Source organism: Oncorhynchus nerka, linkage group LG9b, assembly GCF_034236695.1.
Source record: "Oncorhynchus nerka isolate Pitt River linkage group LG9b, Oner_Uvic_2.0, whole genome shotgun sequence".
Taxonomy (NCBI): Eukaryota; Metazoa; Chordata; class Actinopteri; order Salmoniformes; family Salmonidae; genus Oncorhynchus; species Oncorhynchus nerka.
Window position 1 is genome coordinate 23,607,235 of NC_088424.1, and position 18,550 is coordinate 23,625,784.

At 44.1% G+C, this 18,550-nt stretch overlaps 1 protein-coding gene across 1 annotated transcript in view; it reads left to right on the forward strand.

Moving 5' to 3' along the window:
* LOC115114469 (E3 ubiquitin-protein ligase HECW1-like) overlaps positions 1–18,550 on the forward strand; it is a 53,902-nt gene that overhangs the window by 2,517 nt on the left and 32,835 nt on the right. The window contains exons 4-6 of the mRNA XM_065013608.1: positions 2,162–2,256; positions 3,426–3,501; positions 4,606–4,775. Of these exons, the coding sequence (XP_064869680.1) occupies positions 2,162–2,256; positions 3,426–3,501; positions 4,606–4,775 (341 nt within the window). The remainder of the gene's footprint in view (positions 1–2,161; positions 2,257–3,425; positions 3,502–4,605; positions 4,776–18,550) is intronic.

Sequence of the window (18,550 nt, forward strand, 5' to 3'; positions counted from 1 at the left end):
ACATAGGAGCCTCTTAAAGAAGAAGTTACAAGTCTGTGAGAGCCAGAAATCTTGCTTGTTTGTAGGTGACCAAATACTTATTTTCCACCATAATTTGCAAATGAATTTATAAAAAATCCTACAATGAGATTTTCTGGATGTTTTTCCCTCATTTTGTCTGTCATAGTTGAAGTGTACCTATGCTGAAAATTACAGGCCTCTCTCATCTTTTTAAGTGGGAGAACTTGCACAACTGGTGGCTGACTAAATACTTTTTTGCCCCACTGTAAACACTGAAACTATCTCATAACTATTTTGTTTCTCATTACCATTGTGACCATTTTGTATCTTCAGACTTCCATAAATTTCAGGATTTCCCTTTAGAATCACAAATCCTTCTTACTCTGTACAGATTAAAGCAAGTCTATTTGGAAGAAATAATTGACATCATTTATACAGCCAAATGATCCCATTAGTTCCTTTAGACTAGAGAACCGACACTGACTGTATAGTACAGTAGGCCCCAGTGTGGACAGCCCTCTTTAGACACAAAGTGCAGCTATGAGTAACTACCATAGTGCTATCCTCCTCTCATCTGGTTCTGCTAAAGTAATACGTTGTCATCTGTGGGTGATTTTGTTATTTAGCTAGCACTGCTTATTGTTTATTTACCTAAAGTAAGACTCATCCCTCAAAGAGCTCCTCCCACCTCATCAGTAGGGACAGCTCATTCGCAAGAATCAGATATCTATCAATCAATCAATCACATTTATTCATAAAGCCCTTTTTACATCAGCCGATATAAAAGAAACCCAGCCTTAAACCCCAAAGTACGGTGGCTAAGAAAAACTCCCTAGAAAGGCCAGAACCTATGAAGAAACCTAGAGAGGAACCAGGCTCTGAGGGGTGGCCAGTCCTCTTCTGGCTGTGCCGGGTGGAGATTATAACAGAACATGGCCAAGATGTTAAAACGTTCATAGATGACCAGCGGGGTCAGATAAAAATAATCACAGTGGTTGTAGAGGGTGCAACAGGTCAGCACCTCAGGAGTAAATGTCAGTTGGCTTTTCATAGCCGATAATTCAGAGTTAGAGACAGCAGGTGAGGTAGAGAGAGTCCAAAACAGCAGGTCCGGGACAAGGTAGCACGTCCAGTGAACAGGTCAGGGTTCCATAGCCGCAGGCAGAACAGTTGAAACTGGAGGAGCAGCATGACCAGGTGGACTGGGGACAGCAAGGAGTCATCATGCCAGGTAGTCCTGAGGCATGGTCCTAGGGCTCAGGTCCCCCAAAAGAAAAATAAAGAGAGAGAGAGAGAATTAGAGAGAGCATACTTAAATTCACACAGGACATTGGATAAAACATGAGAAATGCTCCAGATATAAAAGACTCACCCTTGCCCCCCGACACATAAACTACTGTAGCATAAATACCCAAACAGGGCCAAACAGACAGGATATAACATCACCCACTTTGCCAAGGCACAGCCCCCACACCACCAACCTATTTTTTTTATTATTTTACCTTTATTTAACTAGGCAAGTCAGTTAAGAACAAATTCTTATTTTCAATGACATTCTAGGAACAGTGGGTTAACTACCTGTTCAGGGGCAGAACGACAGATTTGTCAGCCCCCGTAATAGGTTTAGAGGCAGAGAATCCCAGTGGAGAGAAGGGAACCGGCCAGGCAGAGACAGCAATCAATCTTTTGGCCAATACCATTCGCTGGTGCCTGTGTGGCACCCTGTAGGCTCAATGGTGTTGATTCTCAAGCATCTCCATTTAGCTACCACAGTAGATTAGCAGCTTGGAAAGCAGCCACTGTGATTCTTATCTCTGTGTAATTAAATTGATAGTATTATCTCTCTGTGTAATTAAAGGGATAGTATTATCTCTCTGTGTCAGGCTCCGCTGCTAATAACCATGTAGCTGAGGACCGTCTGCTCTCTCTCCCCCAGTTTATTGGCATGCTGCTCACAACAGCTTTCTTAGGTCACGCTGGTGTGTCTCTGGCCTGTTTTTGAGAGCTTTCCAACTGTGAAACCTGATAAAGGTGCCAATAAACCGAGAAATAGTGTATAATGCAAACAGTAGGTCATTCTAAAAAGATAGGACAATCTCTCTCCTGTTCTTAAACTAACTTCTGTCCTCTCTTCTGTCATCTGTCTCTTCTTTCCTCTCAGTGGAGACCAAGATCTGTTTTAAATACTACCATGGTGTGAGCGGGGCCCTGCGAGCCACCACCCCCAGTTTGACTGTGAAGAACCCCTCAGTTCCGGTGAGCATGTAGGACTACTTAGTCCCAGCCTGGTATTAGTGCTACTGTACATGGGCTTTATATGTTCATATGGGCTTCTCAAGGGGCACTGAAGGGAAGAGATGGTGAATTACAACGGATCTACTGTATGTCTTTCCATCTAAAGGATATATTTTTCCATTGTCTGGGTTGAAGCTTATCACTAGAGCCTAGAGTGGTAAGAAAAGTAAGAAGAAAAATCCTGACTGTTCCAGAAAGGGGTTAGCATGTCATCTGTTGTCCAGTGTTACCTGGATTACTAGGGGTTATCAGACGTGATTTAAAGGGCAGATATAATGGGTTTAGCAATCCATTAGATTGGTTACCCTTCTTTTCTCATTGACTAGAAAAGAAAATCCTGAAATTGAAAGTGGTGTTAAGTGTAAATTATTATATGCTTATTGGCTGGTTGACATTGCCTGTCTTGAGAGAGATCACACACAGACAGACAGCAGTCTGAGAGATAGACAGACAGATACGCCACAGCCAGAGGTGAACAGAGAGGGGAATCAGATAATGTCCTTGTGTTGTCCCTGTGGAGTATACTGTAGTAGAGGTCCCCTGTGGGCACTCCAGCTGTCTGCTGGAGGCCCACTGCAGCCAGGGAGTGTTATGCATTAGCCCAGGCCTATGCAGGCCCTGCCCCCACAGCCTACATACCCCCACACTGCTATAATGACTACTCACTTGTCCTCCTAGAGATCCCATCCAGAGGAACAATCTCAGAGAAACACATCAATGCCACAGCCTGTCAAAATGCCATTGTATTGTTACTGCTGTGATGGTGTGTGTGCGTTTGCATATGACCCTTATCCTCCACCCCCATCTCTCAGTGGCCCTCCATCTCTCAGTGGCCCTCCATCTCTCAGTGGCCCTCCATCATCTCTCAGTGGCCCTCCATCATCACTCAGTGGCTATTTTCCACAAATCCACCTGCCTGCTATAAAGATCCTTAGGCAGGCTTACACCTGTGGAGGAGGAACAGGGAGGAGAGGTGCTGTAAAGGCGGACGCTGGTGTTACTTTTTCTTTCTCTCTCTCTCTCTCTCTCTCTCTCTAACCCTCTCTCTCTCGCTCTAACCCTCTCGCTCTCTATCTCTCTCTAACCCTCTCTTTCTTTCGCTCTCTCTTTCTCACCCTCTCTTTGTGTAGGTGTTTAAGCCCGTCACAAATGAAGAAGTCCCCCAGAGCACAGGCAGCAGAAGACTCATTAGCTTCTCCCTCTCAGGTGAGCATGCCCCCCCCCCCCCCCCCCACGTTACCTTGGCAATGCGTCTCTACAGGGTTGGGCCAGCACACGTGCCAGCATTACTGTGGCATAGGGCAACACACAGCTTGTGTCTCCATAGCAACTCATCCCAGGATTCAGATACAGTACTATCATCCATCTGGAGTACATCATGTGCATTACAGGAAGGAATGTTCTGTGCCAAGCAGTTAGAGAAATATCGACAAACCCACACTTACATGACGGTGATGAAAAGGATTCCTTTCTCCTAACACTTCCATACTTAAATGCGGCTGTTTCATTCCCAAACGCTGCATGAAGAAATACATCACATCTGTAGAAATGTCACAAAAACATCCTAACATGCTGACTCATCATAGGAAAAGCACAGTGAGTCTATTGTGCTAAGTGTTTCCGACAGTCCTGAGTTGAGTTGGATTCCTAACTGAGGGATGCAGCAGCAGCAGCAGTAGAGGCATGATCCAGTTCCACCTGATTCACAGTGAGGTAGTGCAGATGAAAGGTGGGTGTGACAGCTTGCTCAGTCGTGTATCCAAACGATTCTCTCCCCGCACGACTGCATGGGAGATGTCAGGGGGAGGCAGATGGGATTTCAGACAGCAGCTCTTCCCCTTTCGTCTTCAGCTTTGATCAACACAGGCTTACAAATACTGAACAAAAATACTGACTGTAGTAGTCCCTGTCTGGTCCCAGATCACTGGGAGGCTATGCTACTGTATGACATGGCTGTCACAAATATTACAGAGCAGAGTTGGAGAGAAGTTCAAGTTAAATGCAACGCTATGCAAAATAATAATTCTGTCTAGACCTATTTTTCAGGGTGAGTTATTCTGTCTCTGCTCTGCTATAGTAGAACATACTACTACTATTGTAGAAGTACAGCATACTGTGGCAACACAGGATATTGAACCGAATTGATTTGCAGAGCTAAAAGGAACATTCTCTTTCTCAAGGACATTCCTGCTGACTGCACTCTTCTCTTCTTTGTCAGAAGTATGGGATTTTCTTAAGCTGTTAAAGGTGTAATTTTAAAGCCGTTTATCCTCATCGTCTCCTCCTCTATACTCTTATCGTCTCTGGTAGATTTCCACGCCACGGGGCTGAAGAAAGGGATGTTCTTCAACCCTGACCCCTACCTGAAGATCGCCATCCATCCCGGCAGGAACAGTATCTTTCCAGCGCTGCCACACCACGGCCAGGAGAAACGCTCCAGCATCGTCTGTAACACCATCAACCCCCGCTGGCAGAGAGAGGTGAGAGGAGGGCTCTGACAAGGCTTTATATTCTATGTGTTCCAAGGCAATTGTTGCTATCTGGCTCGAAGGACTATTGAAAAAGCAAGCAACCTTGAGTATGCTCTCTGTAACAGGGCAATAAAGTCAGGCAGAGTGACAGTCTTAGGGTGCTTTATACAATATGTTATACAGGTACTGTTGACCTGGAACCATATGGAAACACTAACTGGGATGTACAGAATTTACACAGGTGTAACCAAAGTTGTTTTTCTTGTTTTTGCTCAAGAGAACAAGTGCTGGGTTACAACATATGTGGTTTGGTTGTGATGAGTTGATAGCACTATCCCTGCAACATGCAGTGCATTCAGGAAGTATTCAGACCCTAGTATATTGTATTTCTTCCTCATCAATCTACACACCGTACCCAATAATGACAAAGCAAAAACAGGTTTTTAGACTTTTTTTTGCTGTAAATATCACATTCACATTTAAGTATTCAGACCCTTTACTCAATACTTTGTTGAAGCACCTTAGGCAGCGATTACAGCCTCCAGTCTTCTTGGGTATGACACTACAAGCTTGGCACACCTGTAGTTGGGGAGTTTCTCCCATTCTCCTCTGCAGATCCTCTCAAGCTCTGTCAGGTTGGATGTGGAGCGTTGCTGCACAGCCATTTTCAGGTCTCTCCAGAGATGTTCAAGTCCGGGCTCTGGCTGAGCTACTCAAGGACATTGAGACATGTCCCGCAGCCACTCCTGCGTTGTCTTGGCTGTGTGTGCTTAGGGCCCCAGTCCGAGGTCCTGAGCGCTCTGGAGCAGGTTTTCATCAAGGACCTCTCTGTACTTTGCTCCGTTCATCTTTGCTGACGAGACTCCTAGTCCCTGCAGCTGAAAAATGGTGGTGCCAGGTTTCCTCCAGACGTGATGCTTGGCATTCAGGCCAAAGAGTTCAATCTTGATTTCATCAGACCAGAGAATCTTGTTTCTCATGGTCTGAGAGTATTTAGGTGCCTTTTGACTAACTTCAAGTGGGCTGTCATGTGCCTTTTACTGAGGAGTGTCTTACATCTGGCCACTCTACCATAAAGGCCTGATTGGTGGAGTGCTGCAGAGATGGTTGTCCTTCTGGAAGGTTTACCCATCTCCACAGAGGAACTCTAGAGCTCTGTCAGAGGGACCATCGGGTTCTTGGTCACCTCCCTGACCAAGGTCCTTTCCCCCTGATTGTGTGGTCGAGCGGCCAGCTCTAGGAAGAGTCTTGGTGGTTCCAAACTTCTTCCATTTAAGAATGATGTAGGCCACTATGTTCTGGGGACCTTCAATGCTGCAGACATTTTTTCATACCCTTTCCCAGATCTGTACCTCGACACAATCCTTTCTCGGGGGTCTACGGACAATTCCTTCGACCTCATGGCTTTGTTTTTGCTCTGACATTCACTGTCAAATGTGGGATCTTATATAGACGTGTGTGCCTTTCCAAATTAATGTCCAATCAATTGAATTTCCCACAGGTAGACTCCAATCAAGTTGTAGAAATATCTCAAAGATGATCAATGGAAACAGGATGTACCTGAGCTCAATTTCGATTCTCATGGCAAAGGGTCTGAATACATTAGCAAAAATGTCTAAAAACCTGTTTTCGCTTTGTAATTATGGAGTATTGTTTGTAGATTGCTGAGGAAATGTTTTACTTAATCCATTTTAGAAAATGTCAAGGGATGTGAATCCTTTCCGAAGGCACTGTATACTTTTTTTTTTTTAAATACAATGAGTGCACAAAACAATAGGAACACCCACTCTTTCCATGACGTAGACTGGCCAGGTGAATCCAGGGCTGTGTTCGAATACCGATACCGTATACTACTAGTTCATTTTATATATATATATATATATATATACAGTAAGCGAACAGTATTGTTTCAGTTGAGCGTACTAGAGCTTCGCCTGTCTACTGGAAGTTGATGCTGTTGCTATGCAACCTCTTGCTAGCTTGTTAGCATATCAAATGACTAGGTAAATATTTTATGATTTTCGGTGTGTTTGTAAATTCAATCTGGTGTGGCAGAGTGCACTCTGGGTGTTCGTAAATCCAGAACATTGTCAGATTGTCCGTTTGTAAATTTAGAGCGTTTCGCTCTCGGAGCATTCAATTGTAGTCAAGCAGCCAAGTTAACTGGCTAACGTTGATTATATACTTCCAGAAACAAATGAGAACACCTCACTCTAACCATTTTACTTGCCCTAGCAGAGCTGGTTAGGCTGTTTTCATGTTATCCAGAGCGTTGGTGACTAACTGCGGGAGAGTCCTCTGAAATCTGAGTAGATAGCCAGAATTAACCATGTCCATTTAAACGCAAAATGACTATACCACTTAGCTAAGAATTGTGTGACTAATCAAGTCAATAAATGTTGGGTAGTTGGTTAGATAGAATATAGTTAATATACTGCCTTGCAAGTTCGATGTATTAGTAGCCAACTAATGTTAGGTAACTAGCTAACATACCGGTAGATGCTGCTGTAATGCTATGCGGTTCATAAGGATAGCATAGCTAACAAATTGTCAACCAACATAACATGTAATGTAACTCATTTGAAAGTCATTACTTTATTACATTGCTCAACATTTTCTTAACATTTGACATAATTAGTTAAAGCAATGAGTTTGTATCTGCTCTTGTTGGACTTCTTTGCTTCGGCTGCATATTTTCCGCCATTTTCTACAAATCTGAAAATGTTGTGAAGCCATGCCCATTTTCTGAAGAATTGCATTATGGTCCCTAAAATCACTGAAATAGTGTCCACTGCTTGTATACTTCGTATTTTGGCGAATTTAGTTTGACATCCGTGAACTTTTGGCATACTAACTATATCCATGCTATGACCAATAACTATATACTCAATTCACAATATACTCAATTCAAGTCACATATAGTACGGTTAGTGCAGTTAGTATGAGTATTTGAACACAGCTCAGGTGAAAGCTATTATCTCTTATTGGCTTGTCTAGTTAAATAAAGGTTAAATATAATAAATACAAATGTAAATGATTGTCACCTGTTAAATCCACTTCAATCAGTGTAGATGAAGGGGGGAGACAATTGAGACATGAACTGTGTATGTGTGCCATTCAGAGGGTGAATGGGCAAGACAAGTGCCTTTGAACAGGGTATGTTAGTAGGTGCCAGGCGCACTGGTTTGAGTATGTCAAGAACGGCAACGCTGCTAGGTTTTTCACTCTAACAGTTTCCTGTGTGTATCAAGAATAGTCCACCACCCAAAGGACATCCAGCCAACTTGACACAACTGTGGAAGCATTGGAGTCAACATGGGCAGGAAGCATTGGAGTCAACATGGGCGGGAATCGTTGGAGTCAACATGGGCGGGAATCGTTGGAGTCAACATGGGCGGGAATCGTTGGAGTCAACATGGGCGGGAATCGTTGGAGTCAACATGGGCGGGAATCGTTGGCGTCAACATGGGCGGGAATCGTTGGCGTCAACATGGGCGGAATCGTTGGAGTCAACGTGGGCGGGAATCGTTGGAGTCAACGTGGGCGGAATCGTTGGAGTCAACGTGGGCGGAATCGTTGGAGTCAACATGGGCGGGAATCGTTGGAGTCAACATGGGCGGGAATCGTTGGATTCAACATGGGCGGGAATCGTTGGAGTCAACATGGGCGGGAATCGTTGAAGTTAACATGGGACAGCATCCCTGTGGAACGCGTTCACACCTTGTAGATTCCATGCCTGACAAATTGAGGCTATTCTGATGGCAAAAAGGGGTGGAACGTAATATTAGAAAGGTGTTCCTAATATTTTGTACATTCAGTGAATGTGTATGAATGTGACAGTGTTGTTTGGTGAGCGATATTAACTTGAGGAACAATGTGTATTGTAAGGGATGCTGACATCTCATTAAACCCATCAGCTGTGTTCCTCCTCCTCATCATGGGGGGATTCACATTTACAATGCTAATGAGGAGAGTGCTTTGGAGGACAGACAGTCGGAAAATTGGTCAAACAGGCAGGCATGCAGGCAGGCAGAGATAGACAGAGAGGGAGCGAGAGAGAGAGAGTAGAGGAAGGTAGAGGGGGTAGGAGGATAAGTGGGAAAGAGGAGGAATTGTATTTTACATGTCTCTTGGAGAGAGGGAAGGGAAAAGACGTTTGAGGGACTGGCAGGCAGTAGGCTTATTAACATTTGACTTGTTTAGGGAGGGATATTCCCCTCCCTCGCTGTATCTCCTCCTCCTGAACACAGCAGTACTCCCTCCCTCCCTGGCTGTATCTCCTCCTCCTGAACACAGCAGTGTTCCCTCCCTCCCTCCTTCCCTCCTTCCCTGCCTCTTTATATTCTTCATCATTACCCTTCTTCCACTTCCTTTACTCAGCAGACAGTGTCTCCTTCTGATTCAGGGGCTTTGGTTTCGAAAGCTATTTCAAGGACAAGAACAGTCAAAATGCATTATAATTTATAATGTATGAATTATACATTTACACCGTGACTCAGAGTTTCCTCATGTGATAATCCTCTTTTATTACCATGCTGGTAAAAATCACCCCTCTCTCCCTATAATAGGCTATTACTGGGTTACCGGTACTCATTTAGCTAATGGTTCAATTATGTGGTGTCGCCCTGAAAGGGCAGGAAATGTGTCACGGACCCAGCTCTGCTTTGGTACAGTATCAACACCCCTTCAGTATATTGAGGGGAAGGATATAGCAGCGCCACTCTGTATTCTTGGAAATGATCAGTATGGATAAGGGGAGGTATGACACCTGCGGTGATGGTTTCTGGTGGCTTCATGCTGGATCTGACTGTATAATGAAGAGTTTAGCTAATAGAGTAGGTCCCTCCTTCTTCGTGTCTCCCTCTTGTACCTTGAAATTATCCAGGGCTTCTGTGAGGAAGGCTGAAGGCAGCGGAAAAGTGCACCCTACTCCCTCACCCTCCCCTGTTTGATATTCAGATCAGCCGCAGCCTTCCTTCGCTCCCTCAAGACTCCCTGACAGAGAGAGTCATGGGAGTAAAGGTAAGGGCACACATCAGTACAGGCCAGGGTTATATATAAACCACAGCACCCCACCACCACCACCAGCTTTCTGCCTCTCAGGCACACTGTGCATCCCAAATGGCACCCTATTTCCTAGTGCACTACTTTTGACCAGCGCCCATCTACTATATAAGGAATAGGGTGCCATTTGGAATGCAAACAGCCTCACACCATCGTCATGTTCTATTCTCAGCAGCTGAAACACTTTTCAATAATAGATCTCCCCCTCTGTTTCCCAAATAGCACCCTATTCCCTTTACAGTGCACTTATCTTTACCACAACCCACTCTGGTCAAAAGTAGTGCACTATATAGGGACTAGGGTACTATTTGGGATGTAGACACTCCATCTTCCTATAGGGCTCCAGAATCACATCACATGACAGTATGCTGCAATCACAAATTAATATTTATTTCTCATACCATTCTTCGTTCTTGCATAAACATAATGCTGAAGCTGGATTTTATTTCTGGGTGTTGTTCATGGGGCAGCAGCACGAGGCAACCTTAGTTTCCAAAGGTTAACGATGGGTACCGGCTGAGGCGCTTCGATTAATTGATCCATTATTAAGGCCTCTTTATAACATGTGCTGTTCCATCCAGACACATACAGTGCCTTTGGGAAGTATTCAGACCCCTTGATGTTTTCCACATTTTGATGCGTTACAGCCTTATTCTAAAATGGATTGAAAAAAATAGTAATCCTCAGCAATCTACACTCAATAGCCCATAATGACAAAGCGAAAACAGGTATTTAGATATTTTTAGCACATTTTTTGCTAATTTATTTACCGTTGAAGTTGGAAGATTACCTACACCTAGGCTGGAGTCATTAACTCATTTTTCAACCACTTCCCAAATTTCTTGTTAACAAACGATAGTTTTGGCAAATCGGTTACGACATCTTTGTGCATGACACAAGTAATTTTTCCAACAATTGTTTACAGACAGATTATTTCACTGTATCACAATTCCAGTGGGTCAGAAGTTTACATACACTACGTTGACTGTGCCTTTAAACAGCTTGGAAAATTCCAGAAAAGGATGTCATGGCTTTAGAAGCTTCTGATAGGCTAATTGACATTATTTGAGTCATTTGGAGGTGTACCTGTGGATGTATTTCAAGGCCTACCTTCAAACTCAGTACCTCTTTGCTTGACATCATGGAAAAATCAAAAGAAATCAGATAAGACCTCAGGAAAAAAAATTGTAGACCTCCACAAGTCTGGTTCATCCTTGGGAGCAGTTTCCAAATGCCTGAAGGTACCACGTTCATCTGTACAAACAATAGTAAGCAAGTATCAACACCATGGGACCACGCAGCCGTCATACTGCTCAGGAAGGAGACACATTCTGTCTCATAGAGATGAACATACTTTGGGGCAAAAAGTGTAAATCAATCCCAGAACAACAGCAAAGGACCTTGTGAAGATGCTGGAGGAAACAGGTACAAAAGTATCTATATCCACAGTCAAATGAGTCCTATATCGACATAACCTGAAAAGCCGCTCAGCAAGGACGAAGCCACTGCTCCAAAACCGCCATAAAAAAAGCCAGACTACAGTTTGCAACTGCACATGGGGACAAAGGTCGTACTTTTTGGAGAAATGTCCTCTGGTCTGATGAAACAAAAATAATGACCATCATTATGTTTGGAGGAAAAAGGGGGAGGCTTGCAAGCCGAAGAATACCATCCCATCCGTGAAGTACGGGGGTGGCAGCATCATCTTGTGGGGGTGCTTTGTGGCAAGAGGGACTGGTGCACTTCACAAAATAGATGACATCATAAGGACGGAAAATTATGTGGATACATTGAAGCAACATCTCAAGACATCAGTCAGGAAGTAAAAGCTTGGTCGCAAATGGGTCTTCCAAATGGACAATGACGCCAAGCATACTTCCAAAGTTGTGGTAAAATGGCTTAAGGACAACAAAGTCAAGGTATTGGAGTGGCCATCACAAAGCCCTGACCTCAATCCCATTGAAAATTTGTGGGCAGAAATGAAAAAGAGTGCGCGAGCAAGGAGGCCTACAAACTTGACCCAGTTACACCGGCTCTGTTCGGAGGAATGGGCCACAATTCACCCAACTTATTGTGGGAAGCTTGTGGAAGGCTACCCAAAACGTTTGACCCAAGTTAAACAATTTAAAGGCAATGCTACCAAATACTAATTGAGTGTATGTAAACTTCTGACCCACTGAGAATGTGACGAAAGAAATAAAAGGTGAAATAAATCACTCTATTATTCTGACATTTCACATTCTTAAAATAAAGTGGTAATCCTGACTGACCTAAAACAGGGAATATTTACTAGGATTAACGTCAGGAATTGTGAAAAACCGAGTTTAAATGTTTTTGGCTAAGGTGTATGTAAACGTCCGACTTCCACTGTACATACTGTAAATATTCTGACCTTTTGCTATGAGACTCGAATTGACTCGAAATTCATCATCCTTGAGATGTTTCTACAACTTAATCCACCGGTGGTTAATTCAATTGATTGGACATGATTTGGAAAGGCTCACACCTCTCTATATAAGGTCCCGCAGTTGACAGTGCATGTCAGAGCAAAAACCAAGCCATGAAGTCAAATAAATTTTCCGTAGAACTCAGAGACCGGATTGTGTCGAGGCACTGATCTGGGGTAGGTTAGAAAAAAATGTCTGCAGCATTGAAGGTCCTCAAGAACACAATGGCCTCAATCATTCTTAAATGGAAGAAGTTGGGAACCACCAAGACTCTTCCTAGAACTGGCCACCCAACGAAACTGAGCAATCGGAGGAAAGCGACCTTGGTCAGGTAGGTGCCCAAGATCCCGATGGTCACTCTGACAGAGCTCTAGAGTTCCTCTGTGGAGATGAGTAAACCTTCCAGAATGACAACCATCTCTGCAGCACTCCACCAATCAGGGCTTTATGGTAGAGTTGCCAGACGGAAGCCCCTCCTTAGTAAAAAGGCACATGACAGCCCACATGGAGTTTGTCAAAAGGCACCAAAAGACTCTCAGACCATGAGAAACAAGATTCTCTTGTAAGATGAAATCAAGCTTGAACTCTTTTCCCTGAATGCCAAGCGTCACGTTTGGAGGAATCCTGGCACCATCCCTACGGTGAAGCATGGTGGTGGCAACATCATGCTGTGGGGATGTTGTTCAGCGGCAGGGATTGCGAAACCAGTCACGATCGAGGCAACGATGAACGGAGCAAAGTACAGAGAGATCTTTGATGAAAACCTGCTCCAGAGCACTCAGGACCTCAGACTGGGGCGAAGGTTAACCTTCCAACAGGACAACGACTCTAAGCACACAGCCAAGATAACGCAGGAGTGGCTTCGGAAAACAAGTCTCTGAATGTCCTTAAGTGGCCCAGCCAGAGCCTGGACTTGAACCTGATCGAACATCTCTGGAGAGACCTGAAAATAGCTGTGCAACAATGCTCCCCATCCAACCTGACAGAGCTTGTGAGGATCTTTGGAGAATAATGGGAGAAACTCCCCAAAAACATGTGTGCCAAGCGTGTAGCCCCATACCCAAGAAGACTCAAGGCTGTAATAGCTGCCAAAGGTGCCTCAATAAAGTACTGAGTAAAGGGTCGGAATACTTATGAAAATCCCTTTTTTATATTTTTATAAATCAGCAACAACAACAAAAAATGGTTTTGCATTGTCATTATGGGGTATTGTGTGTAGATTGATGAGGGAAAAAAACAATTTCATACATTTTAGATTAAGGTTGTAACAAAATGTGGAAAAGGTCAAGGGGCCTAATACTTTCCGAAGGCACTGTATGCACGTACATGCGATCTGCAGAACATGGACATCAATTTATGTTAGCTAGCACATAAAGTCACTGAGACAAACCTCTCTTGTCCCAATATGCCTTATGACTAAGATTTGCCTGATTGGTCTACTATCGGTTGGTTTACTTTAACATTTTACTATTAGCCTTTCATTGGTTATTTGTGTGTTTGTGAGAGCCAGATATCTCTAGTTTAAAACAGACGTTTATTTATTTTTTATTATGCTGATTTGATATCCACGGGGGTGCGGACACCAACTCTAGGGGTTAAATTAAGGAATCTCTCTTTACTTGTGAATCATTGTTTGGGTTGAACAATTAGTCTAGACTCACCCAGCCATTACATTACAGCCTGTGGCCTACAGTAAAAGTGAAAGTCAATCACCCTGATAATAACTAACACAGGCCCATTCCCCTACAGTCATTGGCCCATGCAGCTAGGCCTGTCTGCTTGTGATGATGCTGCAGGTACAGAATACACTGACCTTGAATCATCACACTAACACACTAGTAACTAGGAGAGTGGTGGTATAATCCATGACTAGTATGACTACCGCCCAATGGCGGTCTGTCCTGTTTAAGATGAGGCGTATGATAATTTTTTTTATGAGCATGGTCTTATTTCTATTGCAGCATATTAGATGACTCATTCATATTCCATTTACCCAGCTTAATGTAACATGGATAGGTTTAGGCTACTTACTACATGATACTTAAATTTTCCCTATCATGAGGTTGCTACAACCTAGCCTATGAATCAAAGTTTACAATGTAGGTGCAAAGAAATTTGAGTAATCAAGGTGACAGACATGGACATATTCAATACCGCCTTGCACAATATTGCCTGCATCTAGCTGACTTAGGGTGTAATCATTAGTCCAACAGTTGCAAACAAATTTCTATTGGACAAATTCAGGTATGTTAATCTCCGTTTCTTTCCGTTGGCTTCTTTTTAAAAAACGTTTTTCAACAGAATCGGTGGAATGAATACACCCATGATCACATGCAAACACAGTTCACTTTCATAGCAGCCAGATTGTTGTAAAATTCCTTCTCGCATCTACTCTCTCTCCTCCTCTCACCTTTTTGCTTCGCTTGTAGACTTCAGTGCACAACACGTCAGTTGTCGGTGTCCAGGCATTAAAACTTTTCCAAGCCAAACCTTCATATCATAACCACCACACACAGCCTACATCGTTGACACCATATTAGCTGGCGTCAAGTCAACATAGCTACTAGAACTAACACGTTAGTAAACCCGCTACAATCATGCAGTACAGTGTACAGTTTGCAAGCAGTTTAGCAATTTTACCGGCGGACCCTGGTGGCAATAAATGAATTAAACGTAAAGCTTACCTTGACTTGGAAGAGCTCCAGTGTTGGATAGCCATAGTGAGCTAGGTAACATACTGTAGCATCCCTCTCTGTTTGAGTAGGCTAAACTAGCTAGCTAGCTGCATTTGCTAGCTAGGTGAAAGTTTTAAAAATCTCTCTTTCTCTTGCTTCTGCTTCATTTTTGAAGAATTGTATTTGTTAAAAACTGTTCCACTATTTTCTCTCTCTCTCTCTTTGAGTCAACTACTCACCACATTTTATGCACTGCAGTGCCATCTAGTTGTAGCTTATGCTTTCAGTACTATAATTCATTATCTGATCCTTTGATTGGGTGGACAACATGTCAGTTCATGCTGCAATAGCTCTGATAGGTTGGAGGACGTCCTCCGGAAGTTGTAATAATTACTTTGAAGTCTATGGAAGGAGGTGAGAACCACGAGCCTCCTAGGTTTTGTATTGAAGTCAATGTACCCAGAGGAGGATGGGAACTAGTTGTCCTCCGGCTACACCATGGAGCTACCCTACAGAGTGCTTTTGAGGCTACTGTAGACCTTAATTCAAAACAGTGTGTTTTAATCAATTATTTGGTGACGTGAATATATTTAGTGTAGTTTTATCTCAAATTATAATCATACCAACATAACATGTTTAGCAGATGTTAATGCAAGTGTAGTGAAATGCTTGTGCTTCTAGTTCCGACAATGCAGTAATAACCAACGAGTAATCTAACCTAACAATTTCACAACAACTACCTTATAAAACACACAAGTGTAAAGGGATGAAGAATATGTACATAAAGATATATGAATGAGTGAAGGTACAGAACGGCATAGGCAAGATGCAGTAGATGGTATCGAGTACAGTATATACATATGAGATGAGTAATGTAGGGTATGTAAACATATAAAAGTGGCATTGTTTAAAGTGGCTAGTGATACATTTTTTACATCAATTTTTCCATTATTAAAGTGGCTGGAATTGAGTCAGTATGTTGGCAGCAGCCACTCACTGTTAGTGGTGGCTGTTTAAGAGTCTGATGGCCTTGAGATAGAAGCTGTTTTTCAGTCTCTTGGTCCCTGCTTTGATGCTCCTGTACTGACCTCGTCTTCTGGATGATAGCAGTGTGTACAGGCAGTGGCTCGGGTGGTTGTTGTCCTTGATGAGCTTTATGGCCTTCCTGTGACATCGGGTGGTGTAGGTGTCCTGGAGGGCAGGTAGTTTTCTCACGGTGATGCATTGTGCAGACCTCTCTACCCTCTGGAGAGCCTTACGGTTGTGGGCGGAGCAGTTGCTCTCGACAGGATGCTCTCGATTGTGCATCTGTAAAAGTTTGAGTGCTTTTGGTGACAAGCCAAATTTCTTCAGCCTCCTGTGGTTGAAGAAGCACTGCTTCGCCTTCTTCACCACGCTGTCTGTGTGGGAGGACCAATTCAGTTTGTCCGTGATGTGTACGCAGAGGAACATAAAACTTACTACCCTCTCCACTACTGTCCCGTTGATGTGGATAGGGGGGTGCTCCCTCTGCTGTTTCCTGAAGTCCACGATCATCTCCTTTGTTTTGTTGACGTTGAGTGTGAGGTTATTTTCCTGACACCACACTCCGAGGGCCCTCACCTCCTCTCTGTAGGCCGTTTCGTAGTTGTTGTTAATCAAGCCTACCACTGTCGTCTGCAAACTTGATGATTGAGTTGGAGGCGTGCATGGCCACACAGTCGTGGGTGAACAGGGAGTACAGGAGAGGGCTCAGAACGCACCCTTGTGGGGCTCCAGTGTTGAGGATCAGAGGGGTGGAGATGTTGTTACCTACCCTCACCAACTGGGGACGGCCCGTCAGGAAGTCCAGTACCCAGTTGCACAGGTCGGGGTCGAGACTCAGGGTCTCGAGCTTGATGACGAGTTTGGAGGGTACTATGGTGTTAAATGCTGAGTTGTAGTCGATAAACAGCATTCTCACATAGGTATTCCTCTTGTCCAGATGGGTTAGGGCAGTGTGCATTGTGGTTGCGATTGCGATTGCGTCGTCTGTGGACCTTTTGGGGTGGTAAGCAAATTGGAGTGGGTCTAGGGTGTCAGGTAGGGTGGAGGTGATATGGTCCTTGACTAGTCTCTCAAAGGACTTCATGATGACGGAAGTGAGTGCTACGGGGCGGTAGTTGTTTAGCTCAGTTACCTTAGCTTTTTTGGGAACAGGAACAATGGTGGCCCTCTTGAAGCATGTGGGAACAGCAGACTGGGATAAGGATTGATTGAATATGTCCGTAAACACACCAGCCAGCTGGTCTGCGCATGCTCTGAGGACGTGGCTGGGGATGCCGTCTGGGCTGGCAGCCTTGCGAGGGTTAACACATTTAAATGTTTTACTCACGTCGGCTGCAGTGAAGGGGAGGTTTTGGTAGCGGGCCGTGTCAGTGGCACTGTATTGACCTCAAAGCGAGCAAAGAAGTTGTTTAGTCTGTCTGGGAGCAAGACATCCTGGACCGCGACGGGGCTGGTTTTCTTTATGTAATCCTTGATTGACTGTAGACCCTGCCACATACCTCTTGTGTCTGAGCCGTTGAATTGCGACTCTACTTTGTCTCTATACTTACGCTTGGCTTGTTTGATTGCCTTGCGGAGGGAATAGCTACACTGTTTGTATTCGGTCATGTTTCCGGTCACCTTGCCCTGGTTAAAAGCAGTGGTTCGCGCTTTGTTTTGTGCGAATGCTGTCATCAAACCACGGTTTCTGGTTTGGGAATGTTTTAATAGGTGCTGTGGGTACGACGTCGCCGATGCACTTGCTAATAAACTCGCTCATCGAATCAGCGTATTTGTCACTGTTGTTGTTTGACGCAATGCGGAACATATCCCAATCCACGTGATCGAAGCAATCTTGAAGCGTGGAATCAGATTGGTCGGACCAGCATTGAACAGACCTGAGCACGGGAGCTTCCTGTTTTAGTTTCTGTCTGTAGGCTGGAAGCAACAAAATGGAGTCGTGGTCAGCTTTTCCGAAAGGAGGGCGGGGGAGGGCCTTATATGCATTGTGGAAGTTAGAATAACAATAATCCAGGGTTTTACCAGCCCTAGTAGCACAATCGATATGCTGATAGAATTTAGGGAGTCTTGTTTTCAGATTAGCCTTGTTAAAATCCCCAGCTACAATGAATGCAGCCTCGGTATATGTGGTTTCCAGTTTACATAGAGTCAAATAAAGTCCGTTCAGGGCCATCGATGCTTGGGGGGGAATATATGCGGCTGTGATTATAATCGAAGAGAATTCTCTTGGTAGATAATGCGGTCGACATTTGATTCTGAGGAATTCTAAGTCAGGTGAACAGAAGGTCTTGAGTTCCTGTATGTTGTTATCATCACACCACGTCTCGTTAATCATAAGGCATACCCCCCCGCCCCTCTTCTACCAGAAAGATGCTAGTTTCTCTCGGTGCGATGCGTGAAGAAACCAGCTGGATGTACCGACTCCGAGAGTGTGTCTCGAGTGAGCCATGTTTACGTGAAGCAAAGAACGTTACAGTCTCTGTCTCTCTGGAATGCTACCCTTGCTCGGATTTCATCAAACTTGTAGTAAGAGACTGGACATTGGCGAGTAGTATGCTCGGGAGCGGTGCGC